This window comes from Saccostrea echinata, unplaced genomic scaffold (genome assembly GCF_033153115.1).
Source record: "Saccostrea echinata isolate AGI-Se365-2 ecotype Australia unplaced genomic scaffold, CSIRO_AGI_Sech_v1 ptg000015l, whole genome shotgun sequence".
Classification (NCBI taxonomy): domain Eukaryota; kingdom Metazoa; phylum Mollusca; class Bivalvia; order Ostreida; family Ostreidae; genus Saccostrea; species Saccostrea echinata.
Window position 1 is genome coordinate 2,631,782 of NW_026889764.1, and position 15,679 is coordinate 2,647,460.

The following is a 15,679-nucleotide window of genomic DNA, read 5'->3' on the forward strand; positions in this document are numbered from 1 at the left end:
GCTAAACTAAGAAAGTTTACACATAGTTTATCATCTCATAAACAAACATCACCCTATCCAATACAGAAATGCTCGAACTGAAGGGGAAAATTCAGGGATTGTTTTGCGTCAGCCATGTTTTGACGTGAACCTGATACGCCATTCTCTTATATTCTTAATATTATTGTATAGACGAAATTTTGTAAAGAACTTTGTCCGCTGCATTTCTCCAGAACAGCTTAAGATATGAAAGTTAACTCTGTTAAATATCATAGATAATGACTTGTAGATGTCACCATGAACACTTTGTCCTTCGTCAATACTTCCGGTCGTCACAGAAAGTTGATTTAAAAGTCGATTTTTTCAATTTCTTCGTCTTTCTAACTTCTTTTTTCTGCAATATTCACAGGGTATGTAAAGGCCCCTCTTTGAAGATTTTACGTATTGCCAGTTTCTTGATTTGATTAAGAAGGAATTAAATATCTTTAAATATCTTAGAATTTCTGAAAACGTAGGACCAACGTTTCTTAAAGACTACAAAATATTGATTTTTTTTTTGTCGTATATAAAGTTTACGGGGACTGGTCTGGGCTCATTCTCTTATGATGAAGTGTAGAGGTAACACTTCTCTGGTGATTCAGATAAGCCAGAAAAATCTTCCTGTTGCCATGGAAACAAGTTTATATTAAATAAAAAGGGTTGAATATGATATATATCATGTGTGCGCATTTTATTCACCCCTCTTTTATTTTGTCACCTGTAGAAGACAGTAATCTTTACAGACCCGCCCCCCCCTTCTTTTATTGTAATGAATGCAAATGTCGCTTTTATATTTTGGATTATAAATAAAATGACCTTGACCTTCATATCACAAGCAACTCTTATGAAGTTTTCAAAATGATAAGGCTTAATTCTTTTTACAAAATAATGGTAATTTACATGTTTATGTTCAAGACCCCCCCCCCCCCTCTCGAAGCAGCCAGGTGGAATAAGCAGATATAAAATATACAACTATTAAGGAACTTCTTAAGAGTGTCATTAATAAAATTCAGTTCCCCTGGTGTGATTTGATATTTTGCTACCATTCAATCTTCTTCTGTTTCGTCTAAAGAATTTATAATTATTTTATTTAGAATTAATTTATCTTTAGAAAGTAGCGATTGTCAGCTGCATTCCTTAGCATTTTCTTGTATATCTATTACTTGCATATTAATAATTTCATTAAATAATATATATAAGTATTAGAACTTCATTTCCATTGTTTTTATTAAATTCGTCAATCCTTGGATCCGCTCCTGCAGGTGCGCGAAAGCCTCATCACTACTGTAAACAAATTATTCATCACGCCGAAAATGTTCATGATTCCGCTAAACTAAGAAAGTTTACACATAGTTTATCATCTCATAAACAAACATCACCCTATCCAATACAGAAATGCTCGAACTGAAGGGGAAAATTCAGGGATTGTTTTGCGTCAGCCATGTTTTGACGTGAACCTGATACGCCATTCTCTTATATTCTTAATATTATTGTATAGACGAAATTTTGTAAAGAACTTTGTCCGCTGCATTTCTCCAGAACAGCTTAAGATATGAAAGTTAACTCTGTTAAATATCATAGATATTGACTTGTAGATGTCACCATGAATATTCTTTCCGTCGTCAATACTTCCGGTCGTCACAGAAAGTGGATTTAAAAGTCGACTTTTTCAATTTCTTCGTCTTTCTAACTTCTTTTTTCTGTAATATTCATAGGGTATGTAAAGGCCCCTCTTTGAAGATTTTACGTATTGCCAGTTTCTTGATTTGATTAAGAAGAAATTAAATATCTTTAAATATCTTAGAATTTCTGAAAACGTAGGACCAACGTTTCTTAAAGACTACAAAATATTGATTTTTTTGTCGTATATATAGTTTACGGGGACTGCTCAGGGCTCATTCGCTTAGGATGAAGTGTAGAGGTAACACTTCTCTGGTGATTGAGTTAGGACAGAAAAATCTTCCTGTTGCCATGGAAACAAGTTTATATTAAATAAAAATGATTGACTATGATATATATCATGTGTGCGCATTTTATTCACCCCTCTTTTATTTTGTCAACTGTAGAAGACATTGTCATCTTTACAGACCCCCCCCCCCTCTTTTATTGTAATGAATGCAAATGTCGCTTTTATGTTTTGGATTATAAATAAAATGACCTTGACCTTCATATCACAAGCAACTCTTCTCGAAGTTTTGCAAAATAATAAGGCTTAATTCTTTTTACAAAATAATGGTAATTTACATGTTTATGTTCAAGAACCCCCCCCCCCCCCCCCCCCACTCGAAGCAGCCAGGTGGAATAAGCAGATATAAAATATACAACTATTAAGGAACTTCTTAAGAGTGTCATTAATAAAATTCAGTTCCCCTGGTGTGATTTGATATTTTGCTACCATTCAATCTTCTTCTGTTTCGTCTAAAGAATTTATAATTATTTTATTTAGAATTAATTTATCTTTAGAAAGTAGCGATTGTCAGCTGCATTCCTTAGCATTTTCTTGTATATCTATTACTTGCATATTAATAATTTCATTAAATAATATATATAAGTATTAGAACTTCATTTCCATTGTTTTTATTAAATTCGTAAATCCTTGGATCCGCTCCTGCAGGTGCGCGAAAGCCTCATCACTACTGTAAACAAATTATTCATCACGCCGAAAATGTTCATGATTCCGCTAAACTAAGAAAGCTTACACATAGTTTATCATCTCATAAACAAACACCACCCTATCCAATACAGAAATGCTCGAATTGAAGGGGAAAATTCAGGAATTGTTTTGCGTCAGCCATGTTTTGACGTGAACCTTACACGCCATTCTCTTATTAAGGTCTTTCGTTTCAGTCGGAATACCTTATAGTGATTGTACGGTTTATTATTATTAAGGTCTTCCGTTTCAGACGGAAGACCTTATAGTGATTCTACTGTTTCTTCTTTTTCTTTTTATTAAGGTCTTCCGTTTCTGACGGAAGACCTTATAGTGATTCTACTGTTTCTTTTTATTAAGGTCTTCCGTTTCAGACGGAAGACCTTATAGTAATTGTACTGTTTATTATTATTTTTTTCCCCTTTTCATGTCCCCCTCGATTTCTCAGAGATGGCTCATTGGATTTTTTTGAAATTTTCAGGGATGATAGAAAATGGAAATACCCCCAGGCTTTTTTTTTTCATTTTTTCAAATTTCACTTCCGTTCGTCAGATATGTCCTATTTCCGTTTTCTTCAAAAATATTTTGTCCCAGTCATATCTCAAAAAACGGTTAGAGATTAAGACACCAAACTTATATGAGTAATAGATCTTGAGAAGTAGGCAAAACCATTTGGCTTAAGAGCGTCAACTGTCACTTTCGGTCGTCACAGGAAGTGATCATAGAAATCGAAATTTTCAACTTTTCTTTTTTGAATCTTTTTTTGCATCTCATTATTGCATCTTATTTGTAGTTTTGAAATATGTTGGTCCCACTGAAAACAAAAACATCAACTTCCGGTTATGAGAGAAAACTACATAATTCGAGTATTGTACTTCCCCATAAATATCGCTTATAGATTAAGTATTTGAAATGATTTTTATATATGTTATTAAGATTGCAAATGTCTAGAGTAACGTCAAATATCTTGGTAAAATTCACTTCCGGTCGCGTGTTTTACTGTCTGTAAAATGAGAATTTGTCTGAGTTAGATCTCAGTAACGGTAAGAGAATAAGACACCAAACTTTTTTGAGTAATAGATCTTGACGAGTAGGCAAAACCATTTGGGTTTAAAATGTCAGCCGTCACTTCCGATCGTCACAGGAAGTGATCAAATGAATAAAAAATTTCAAATTTTCCCTTTTGGAATAAGACTTGCATCATATAATTGTACCTTTTTTTACAGTTACGATAAGTGTTGGTATCACCCGAAACAAAAAACGACAACTTCCGGTTATGAGAGAAAAACTACATAATAGGGGTTTTTAATTTTCCCATACATATAGCTTATAGATAGAGATCTTTAAATGATTTTTATATATGTTATTGAGACTGCAGATTCTAGAGTGACGTGAAATATTTTAGTAAAATTCACTTCCGGTCGCATGTTTTCTTGTCCTCAAAATGAAAAGTTATTTCAGCGAGATCTAGGAATTGGCATGAGATTAAGACACCAAACTTATAGGAGTAATAAACCTTGGTGAGAAGGCAAAACACATAGGGTAAAACGCGTCAGCCGTCACTTCCGGTCGTCACAGGTAGTGATCAAAGAAATCGAAAATTTCAACTTTTCTTTTTAAAATTAAAACTTGCATCACTTGATTGCTTCTCTTTCGCTGTTTTGAAATATGTTTGATTCCACCGGAAACAAAAACTTTAAACTTTCGGTTATAAGAGATAAATTACATTATTTCGTGGTTTAACCCTCATAAATATCACTAATAGATAAGTATTTGAAATGTTTTTAACATATGCTGTAGATACTGCAAAAGTCAAGAGAAAATTCAGAGATTTTTATTCGGTTCACTTCCGGTCGTGTGTTTTCTTGTCCTCAAAATTAGAATTTGTTCTCACAATTGTTCGGCAACAGTAAAAGACTGAACTCTAAATCTTTCAGGACTGATAGTCAGTCATCAGTTCATTTGCATCGTGTAAAAATCGTGTGTCGTCATTCCTTTTGGTCGTGAAAGGAAAGGAAGAAAAAATGATTTTTAAAGTTATTTGGTTTCTACATAAGTTTAAGTCTAATACCGACGTTGGAAAAGACATGTTCATGCAAACAGGAAGTAGTATAACGGAAGACCTTCTCATTACTAGTAATGAGTTTCTAGTTATTATTATTTTTTTTTCCCCTTTTCTTGTCGGAGCGTTTTCTCAGAGATGGCTGGACGGATTTTCTTGAAATTTTCAGGGATGATAGAGAATGAAAATACCCCTAGGCGTTTTTTTCATTTTTTCAAAATTCACTTCCGGTCGTCAGATATGTCCGATTTCCGTTTTTTTCAAAAATATTTTGTCCCAGTCATATCTCAGAAAAGGTAAGAGATTAAGACACCAAACCTATACGGTTAATAGATCTTGAGGAGTAGGCAAAACCATTTGGGTTAAGAGCGTCAGCCGTCACTTCCGGTCGTCACAGGAAGTGATCAAAGAAATCGAAATTTTCAACTTTTCTTTTTTGATTTTTTTCTTTCATTACATTGTTGCATCTTATTTGTAGATTCGAAATATGTTAGTCTTACCGGAACCAAAAACGTCAACTTCCGGCTATAAGTGAAAAACTGCATAATTTGAGTATTTTACTTTCCCATAAATATTTTTTATACATAATGTATTTGAACTGATTTTTGAATATGTTATCAAGACTGCAAATGTCTAGAGTAACGTCAAATATCTTTGTAAAATTCACTTCCGGTCGCGCGTTTAAATGTCCGCAAAATGAGAACTTGTCCGAGTGAGATCTCAGAAACGGTAAGAGATTTAGACACCAAACTGATAAGAGTATTAAACCTTGAGAAGTAGACAAAACAATTTGGCTTAAGAGCGTCAGTCGTCACTTCCGGTCGTCACAGGAAGTGATCAAAGAAATCGAAAATTTCAAATTTTCTCTTTTGAAATAAGACTTGCATCATATAATTGTATCTTTTTCACAGTTACGAGATGTCTTGGTTCCACCGGAAACAAAAAACGACAACTTTCGGTTTTAAGAGAAAAACTACATAATAGGGGTTTTGAATTTCCCCCAACATATCGCTTATAGATAGAGTTCTTTAAATGATTTTTATATATGTTATTGAGACTGCAGTTGTCTAGATTGACATGAAATATCTTAATAAAATTCACTTCCGGTCGCGTGTTTTCTTGTCCACAAAATGAAAAGTTATTTCAGCGAGATCTCGGAAACGGCATGAAAGTAAAACACCAAACTTGTAGGAGTAATAAAACTTGGTGAGAAGGCAAAACACATAGGGTTAAAAGCGTCAGCCGTCATTTCCGGTCATCACAGGAAGTGATCGAAGAAATCGAAAATTTCAACTTTTCTTTTTAAAATTAAAATTTTCATCACTTTATTGCTTCCCTTTCGCTGTTTTAAAATATGTTAAATTCCACCGGAAAAAAACTTTAAACTTCCGGTTTTAAAAGATAAACTACGTTATTTCGTGGTTTAGCTTTCTCATAAATATCACTTATAGATAAGTAATTGAAATGTTTTTTTTTTTTTTTTTTTTTTTTTTTTTTTTTTTACATATGCTGTAGATACTGCAAAAGTCAAGAGAAAATTCAGAGATTTTTATTCAGTTCACTTCCGGTCGTGTGTTTTCTTGTCCTCAAAATTAGAATTTGTTCTCACAATTGTTCGGCAACAGTAAAAGACTGAACTCTAAAACTTTCAGGACTTATAGTCAGTCATCAGTTCATTTGCTTGGTGTAAAAATCGTGTGTCGTCATTACTTCCGGTCGTGAGAGGAAACGAAGCAAAAAAGTATATTTTAAGTTATTTGGTTTCTACATAAGTTTTAGGCTAATACCGACGTTGGAAAAGACATGTTCATGCAAACAGGAAGTCGTATAACGGAAGACCTTCTCATTACTAGTAATGAGTTTCTAGTTATTATTATTTTTTTTTTCCCCTTTTCTTGTCGGAGCGTTTTCTCAGAGATGGCTGGACGGATTTTCTTGAAATTTTCAGGGATGATAGAGAATGAAAATACCCCTAGGCGTTTTTTTCATTTTTTCAAAATTCACTTCCGGTCGTCAGATATGTCCGATTTCCGTTTTTTTCAAAAATATTTTGTCCCAGTCATATCTCAGAAAAGGTAAGAGATTAAGACACCAAACCTATACGGTTAATAGATCTTGAGGAGTAGGCAAAACCATTTGGGTTAAGAGCGTCAGCCGTCACTTCCGGTCGTCACAGGAAGTGATCAAAGAAATCGAAATTTTCAACTTTTCTTTTTTGATTTTTTTCTTTCATTACATTGTTGCATCTTATTTGTAGATTCGAAATATGTTAGTCTTACCGGAACCAAAAACGTCAACTTCCGGCTATAAGTGAAAAACTGCATAATTAAGGTCTTCCGTTTCAGACGGAAGACCTTATAGTGATTCTACTGTTTCTTTTTATTATTATTTTTTTTTTCCCCTTTTCTTGTCAGAGCGTTTTCTCAGAGATGGCTGGACGGATTTTCTTGAAATTTTCAGGGATGATAGAGAATGAAAATACCCCTAGGCGTTTTTTTCATTTTTTCAAAATTCACTTCCGGTCGTCAGATATGTCCGATTTCCGTTTTTTTCAAAAATATTTTGTCCCAGTCATATCTCAGAAAAGGTAAGAGATTAAGACACCAAACCTATACGGTTAATAGATCTTGAGGAGTAGGCAAAACCATTTGGGTTAAGAGCGTCAGCCGTCACTTCCGGTCGTCACAGGAAGTGATCAAAGAAATCGAAATTTTCAACTTTTCTTTTTTGATTTTTTTCTTTCATTACATTGTTGCATCTTATTTGTAGATTCGAAATATGTTAGTCTTACCGGAACCAAAAACGTCAACTTCCGGCTATAAGTGAAAAACTGCATAATTTGAGTATTTTACTTTCCCATAAATATTTTTTATACATAATGTATTTGAACTGATTTTTGAATATGTTATCAAGACTGCAAATGTCTAGAGTAACGTCAAATATCTTTGTAAAATTCACTTCCGGTCGCGCGTTTAAATGTCCGCAAAATGAGAACTTGTCCGAGTGAGATCTCAGAAACGGTAAGAGATTTAGACACCAAACTGATAAGAGTATTAAACCTTGAGAAGTAGACAAAACAATTTGGCTTAAGAGCGTCAGTCGTCACTTCCGGTCGTCACAGGAAGTGATCAAAGAAATCGAAAATTTCAAATTTTCTCTTTTGAAATAAGACTTGCATCATATAATTGTATCTTTTTCACAGTTACGAGATGTCTTGGTTCCACCGGAAACAAAAAACGACAACTTTCGGTTTTAAGAGAAAAACTACATAATAGGGGTTTTGAATTTCCCCCAACATATCGCTTATAGATAGAGTTCTTTAAATGATTTTTATATATGTTATTGAGACTGCAGTTGTCTAGATTGACATGAAATATCTTAATAAAATTCACTTCCGGTCGCGTGTTTTCTTGTCCACAAAATGAAAAGTTATTTCAGCGAGATCTCGGAAACGGCATGAAAGTAAAACACCAAACTTGTAGGAGTAATAAAACTTGGTGAGAAGGCAAAACACATAGGGTTAAAAGCGTCAGCCGTCATTTCCGGTCATCACAGGAAGTGATCGAAGAAATCGAAAATTTCAACTTTTCTTTTTAAAATTAAAATTTTCATCACTTTATTGCTTCCCTTTCGCTGTTTTAAAATATGTTAAATTCCACCGGAAAAAAACTTTAAACTTCCGGTTTTAAAAGATAAACTACGTTATTTCGTGGTTTAGCTTTCTCATAAATATCACTTATAGATAAGTAATTGAAATGTTTTTTTTTTTTTTTTTTTTTTTTTTTTTTTTTACATATGCTGTAGATACTGCAAAAGTCAAGAGAAAATTCAGAGATTTTTATTCAGTTCACTTCCGGTCGTGTGTTTTCTTGTCCTCAAAATTAGAATTTGTTCTCACAATTGTTCGGCAACAGTAAAAGACTGAACTCTAAAACTTTCAGGACTTATAGTCAGTCATCAGTTCATTTGCTTGGTGTAAAAATCGTGTGTCGTCATTACTTCCGGTCGTGAGAGGAAACGAAGCAAAAAAGTATATTTTAAGTTATTTGGTTTCTACATAAGTTTTAGGCTAATACCGACGTTGGAAAAGACATGTTCATGCAAACAGGAAGTCGTATAACGGAAGACCTTCTCATTACTAGTAATGAGTTTCTAGTTATTATTATTATTATTATTATTATTATTATTTTCCCCCTTTTTTGTCGGCAGGATTTCTCAGAGATGACTGGATGGATTTTCCTGAAATTTTCAGGGTTGATAGAGAATGAAAATACCCCGAGGCGTTTTTTTCATTTTTTCAAAATTCACTTCCGGTCGTCAGATATGTCCGATTTCCGTTTTTTTCAAAAATATTTTTTCCGAGTGAGATCTCAGAATCGGTAAGAGATTAAGACACCAAACTTATACGAGTAATATATCATGAGGAGTAGGCGAGCCCATTTGGGTTAAGCGTGTCAGCCGTCACTTCCGGTCGTCACAGGAAGTGATCAAAGAAATCGAAAATTTCAACTTTTCTTTTTTGAATTATTTTTTGCATCACATTATTGCATCTCATGTGTAGTTTCGAAATATGTCAGTCCCACCGGAAACAAAAATTACAACTTCCGGTTAGAAGAGGAAAACTACATAATTTGAGTAATTTACTTTCCCTTAAATATCTTTTGTAGATAAAGTATTTGAAAAGATTTTTAGATATGTTATTCAGACTGCAAATGTCTAGAGTAACGTCAAAAATCTTAGTAAAATTCACTTCCGGTCGCGTGTTTTTCCTGTCCTCAAAATGAAAAGTTATCTGAGCGAGATCTCGGAAACGGCATGAGATTAAGACACCAAACTTAAATGAGTAATAGACCTTGAGGAGTAGGCAAAACACATAGGGTTAGACGCGTCAGCCGTCACTTCCGGTCGTCACAGGAAGTGATCAAAAAATCGAAAATTTCCACTTTTCTTTATAAAATTATAACTTGCATCACTTTGTTGCATCTCTTTCGTGTTTTGAAATATGTTAGATTCCACCGGAAACAAAAATTGTAAACTTCCGGTTTAAAGAGATAAACTACGTTATTTCGATGTTTAGCTTTCTCATAAATATCACTTAAAGATAAATATTTGAAATGTTTTTTTTATACATATGCTGTAGATACTACAAATGTCATGAGAAAATTCAGAGATTTTTATTCAATTCACTTCCGGTCGTGTGTTTTCCTGTCCCCAAAATTAGAATGTGTTCTCACAGTTGCTCGGTAAGAGTAAAAGACTGAAGTCTAAAACTTTCAGGACTTATAGTCAGTCATCAGTTCATTTGCATCATGTAAAAATCGTCTGTCGTCATTACTTCCGGTCGTGACAGGAAATGAAGAAAAAAGTAATTTTTTTAAGTTATTTTGTTTCTACATCAGTTTTAGGCTTATACCGACGTTGGAAAAGACATGTTTATGCAAACAGGAAGTAGTATAACGGAAGACCTTCTCATTACTAGTAATGAGTTTCTAGTTTTTATTCTTATTTGATGATTTATAATTCTAACATATTTGTTGCACTCCTGACCAAAAGCATTGGGGCCTTTAAAGTAGAATTGTGAAATGAAAATTACATAAGAACTTGTTCTGTTGTTTCAGTGAAGTTGAGGAGGAATTACTCAAATTTTATGACAATGTTTTAGTGTGTTTATTTTTAACGTTCATTAAAAAATCACAAAAAAGATAAAAACACATCTGAATTGATAAAATTGAAAAAGGAAGGATTTTAATAATAAATCTGTCAATAATTTAGCATTAAATTATACAAAAAGATCATTATTAATTAATGAATACTTCTAAGCATGAAAAGAAGTCTTTTCGTCACACAACTTGAATCTTTAAAAAAATGTGTTGCACTCCACCATAGAAATATGGATCTGAAGCACAGACAGATCCTATAATTGATAAATCTATATGGTAAAAATGTTCTTTGTGTCTTTATTTTCCAAAATAAAAATCAGAAAATCATATAATGATAATAGTTTTTGAGTGCTTGGGAGCAAAACATCAAATAATGTTTTTGAGTATGCACATATACTTGACTCTCATTAATGCTGCTTGTGATTTATATAACATTTTTAAGTTTTAAAATGTATATCAGTTATTATTTCACACTTCCAAAATTCTTTTTTGTCTTAATTTTCTATCGGAATTTTACAATTGATGTTTTTTTGGCAACAGTACATTTTTTCTGTTGCACTCCTGACATGGTATAACATTTTTTTAAACATCGGCCATGACCACAACCTGATTAAACAAAAGTTATGACAGTCCACATTTAAAGCTCAATACTTTGAATATTATCAGGAAATTCTTTATTTTCAACATGAAGCATTATTTTTTATTTCACAGAAATCCAAAAAATATTGAAATTTCAAAATGTCACAAAAAGGTGTTGCACTCCTGACAATTTTAGTATCATTTTTGGGCATAACTTTCTTGTTAATTGAGATATCAACGAGATATTTGGCAGGTATTTAGACACTATCTAAAGACATATGCTGAGACATAGAAATCTATTTTCATTGCCTGTATTTTTAGTGTGGGTTGAAAAATATACGTTTGGTCATTTTTTTTTTTAATTCACCCAGATTCAGGATAGTTTATGTCATGACCCTAGGGCTATAGGGTTGAGCCACAATTTACATAAGAATATATAGGAGAAACTCAGTAAAAATCTTATAAAGCCATGATTAGTCATATAAATATTGAAGCATCTTCATTTAATGTAGATTCAAGTTTGTTCAAATCATGACCCTATCCCCTACCCTCTTGGATAGGGTGGGACCTTTTCAATAATGAACTGATTTTTGCTTTTCTTTTACAAAACTGCTTGGTGAGTGATGTGGCCCATGGGCCTCTTGTATTAATATGGAAACATCCTTAGGTAGTGTAGATTCAAGCTTGTTCAAAGCATGACCCCCCCCCCCCCCCATAGTATTCAAGAACAGCAAAGTCATGATTGGTCATATTAATGTGGCAGCATTGATAGGTAGTGAAGATTCAATTTTTAGCTCACCTAAGCCAAAGGCTCAAGCGAGCTTCTCTGATCAAACTTTGTCCATTGTCTGTCGTTGTCGTCGTTGTAAACTATTCACAATTTCATCTTCTTCTCCAGAACTACTGGGCCAATTTCAACCAAACTTGCCACAAAGTATCCTTGGGTGAAGGGGATTCAAGTTTGTTCAAATGAAGGGCCACACCCTCTTTCAAGAGGAGATGATAAAGAATTAGTGAAAAATTAATAGCATCTTTTAAAAATCTTCTTCTCAAGAACCACAGGGCCAGGAAAGACGAAATTCATGTGGAAGCATCCTCAGGTAGTGTTGATTCAAGTTTGTTCAAATCATGACCCCCGGGGGTAGGGTGGGGCCACAATGGAGGATCAAAGTTTTACATAGAAATATATAGGAAAAATCTTTAAAAATCTTCTTCTCAAGAACAGTAAAGCCATGATGAGTCATATTTATATGGAAGCATCCTCAGGTAGTGTAGATTCAAGTTTGTTCAAATAATGACCCCCGGGGGTAGGGCGGGGCCACAATGGAGGATCAAAGTTTTACATAGAAATATATAGGAAAAATCTTTAAAAATCTTCTTCTCAAGAACAGCAAAGCCATGATGAGTCATATTTATATGGAAGCATCCTCAGGTAGTGTAGATTCAAGTTTGTTCAAATCATTACCCCCGGGGGTAGGGCGGGGCCACAATGGACTATCAAAGTTTTACATAGAAGTATATAGGAAAAACCTTTAAAAATCTTCTTCTCAGAAACAGCAAAGCCCTGATTGGTCATATTTTTATGGAAGCATCCTCAGGTAGTGTAGATTCTATATTGATCAAATCATGACCCCCGGGGTTAGGGTGGGCCACATGGAGGATCAAAGTCTTAAATAGAAATATATAGGAAAATATCTTCTGATGAAGAACTGCAAAGCCATGATTAGTCATTTTGATATGGAAGCATCCTCAGGTAGTGTAGATTCAAATTTGTTAAAATGATAACCCCCGGGGATAGGGACGGGCCTCAATGCAGGATCAAAAATTTTACATAAGAACATATAGGAAAAATATTTCTTCTCAAGAACAGAAAAGCTTTGTTTAGTCATATTGATATGGAAGCATCCTCAGGTAGTGTAGATTCAAGTTTGTTCAAATGATGACCCCTGGGATAGGGAGGAGCCACAATGGGGGATCAAATTTTTACAAAGGAATATATGAGAAATTTTTTAAAAAATCTTCTCAAGTACAACAAATCCATTTGTTATATTGACATGGAAGCATGACATCAGGTAGTTTAAAATTCAAGCCCCCCCCCCCCCCCCCCCCCAGTAATCTTTTCAATACTGAACTGAATCATGCTTTTGCCAAGCCAGTGTGCTCAGGTGAGCGATGTGGCCCATGGGCCTCTTGTTTTTCTTCAAATCATGATCCTGGGGATAGGATGGGGCCACATTAGATAAAACTTTTACATAGGAATATATATGAGAAAATCAAAAAAAATCTTTTAAAGTCATGATTAGGCATATAAATATGAAAGCATCCTCAGTGAAGGGTACAAGTTTGTTTCAATCATAGCCCCTTCCTCTACCCCTCCCTAGAGCAGGAAAGGTGGAGCCACTTTATATATTTTAAGTTTGCAATGCTGAACTGATTTCTGTTTGGCTTTAGCCAAAGTGCTCAGGTGAGCAGTGTGGCCCATGGGCCTCTTATTTTTGCTTGTTGGTAAACTTCTTGGTTGGATTATTATTCTTTTTCTTTCTTTTTTTTTTGGACTTCGTGGTTAGATTAAATTTTTTTTTTTGGGGGGGGGGGACTGGATGCCCCCCCCACCCCCACCCCCGCCTTGGAAAAAATATCTGGATCTGCGCCTGTGTTGACAAGACTACCACCTACTATTTTGTAATTCACTTTGAATGTTTTTGGATCTAATTATTATTAACCATTATTCATTGCTATATTTCAGAACTTACTTGATTGCACATACAGAGAACTTGTATTTATTTCTACATATGTCATGTGCATGTCTTGGTCTTGAATCAGGGTTAAATAAGTTTTCAGAGACTACAAACCCTGTTAAAAGACAGGATATTTATCCACTGACCCACTGTTATATTCATTGTGGCATTTAAACTCTTTTAATCTTTGTAATCTTTGATTACACTATGGCTGATGTACTACCTGTAATTAGTGTACGCAAAAATGATTCCTCTAGTCCACAACACTGTTATTTTGTAGGTGCTGAGTTACGTGAGATACAGAAGCAGATAGAAAACCTGCCCCACCCCACAGACCCCCGGACCATCGCGGACTTCCTGGCCATGAGACGGGATGTCATGTTTCTGGAGTTTGACACCGCTGTCAGACATTGTATGATGGATACGTTTCTATCAACAGGGAATGTACAGTCATTCAATGTAAGCACTTTGAATCCAAAAAGTATAAACGTATACCTTATACCACATGTTGTCACTCTGGCCAGGAAATAGATTTTCTTGGAGTATATATGAGTATAAATAGACCTTTATAATGATTAGTGTTATTTTAAATATTCCTGTGCTGCATTGATTTGTTTCTGTCCTTAAATTAAAATGAATATGTAAAGATGGGGGAAACTTAATGCCTTCGGGGAAAAAAACAGAAAAAAGCACCAAAAAATTTTTTTCAGAGTGTGTCTGTCAGAATTTTTTTTCATGGATTCTTGATGTTGCACAACTGCAATAGAGTAACAAAATACATGCATGATATGTTTTTTCCATATAACGTAGTTACTCTTTGGACAAAAATTACAAGAGTTTTCATGAATAAAAAAAGAAAGATATGTCTTAAAGAAATGGATCTTTTGATTAGAGATTTAACAAAGCATATTGTTGTCAATGTCACTCCCTTTCACTGAAATCTATAATTTTATAGTCCTTGAAAAACAACATATACCATGCCCTGCCAAACCTGAGTAATGTCCAGAGACCGACCCTACAAGCCATGTGTCTGACTGTACCAGAACCACTGGAGCCCAGAGACTTCCAGGCTCGAGAACTGTTTCCATGGAGATCTTTCCTGGGAAGGTAAGATATTAATGTTGTGAGAGATGAGACAGCCAAGACAACCAAAAAACCTGTTGAGAGGGGAAAATTGCTGCCAGTTTTAAATCTTAGTATTTCCCCATAATGGTTATAAATAATACTGTTTAAAGAAACAGTCATGTGCTTATAAGATTATAAGTGTTTTATTGTCAGTTAAGTAATAAAATGTATGTTCAATATGTACAGTTTACTATAATTACAAAACTATGTTATTAATTTTCTAGGAATGGTCCCTACCCCCTGATGTATTACCAGTGGCACATGATTGAACACTACATACAGTTGTGTCTCTCAGGACTGAAGGATGTCGACAGGTTTGTTTTTTTCCCAGACAGCTTGTCTGATTGGTTAAAAATATGCATAAAGTTTAAAAAACAGACAAATTTTTTGCTTTTGACTCTATCAGGTGTTCAAATAGATATACATGTATATCTATATAAGAATTAAAACATGCATTGTTGACGGCATGATATTAAAGTGTAAGTCTCATGCCACAATCAAATGCCATGGAAAATTAATAAAGGTGATAATGTTTCAAACAGTGTGGTTATCTAGCTCCACTATATTTTTAGACATGTAGCTAATGGTGAGATACTTGGGGTGAGCTTGTTGATGGAGGATGTCCTACAAACTGGCTATCAGGATATCTCACATCTCAGTGATGCTGACGATCTCGAGACAGCAAGATCTGAGAAAAAGGAGGGCTCAGTAACAACCTCCAGAGGGGCGAGCAGACTGGACATACAGACACCCACTGGCAGCATATCCTCCAAAGCAGGTATGGAGCTTGGGCAGGGGTGCTCTAATAATCAAATTTTGTGCCTTACACCTAAATTAGATTTTTGGA

The 15,679-nt window shown here is 34.4% G+C and overlaps 1 protein-coding gene across 1 annotated transcript in view; it reads left to right on the plus strand.

Annotated features, from left to right (window-relative positions):
* Window positions 1–15,679, plus strand: part of LOC133187394 (uncharacterized) — a 185,834-nt gene that overhangs the window by 146,981 nt on the left and 23,174 nt on the right. Inside the window, exons 33-36 of the mRNA XM_061322748.1 lie at window positions 13,988–14,166; window positions 14,663–14,814; window positions 15,057–15,146; window positions 15,405–15,610. Of these exons, the coding sequence (XP_061178732.1) occupies window positions 13,988–14,166; window positions 14,663–14,814; window positions 15,057–15,146; window positions 15,405–15,610 (627 nt within the window). The remainder of the gene's footprint in view (window positions 1–13,987; window positions 14,167–14,662; window positions 14,815–15,056; window positions 15,147–15,404; window positions 15,611–15,679) is intronic.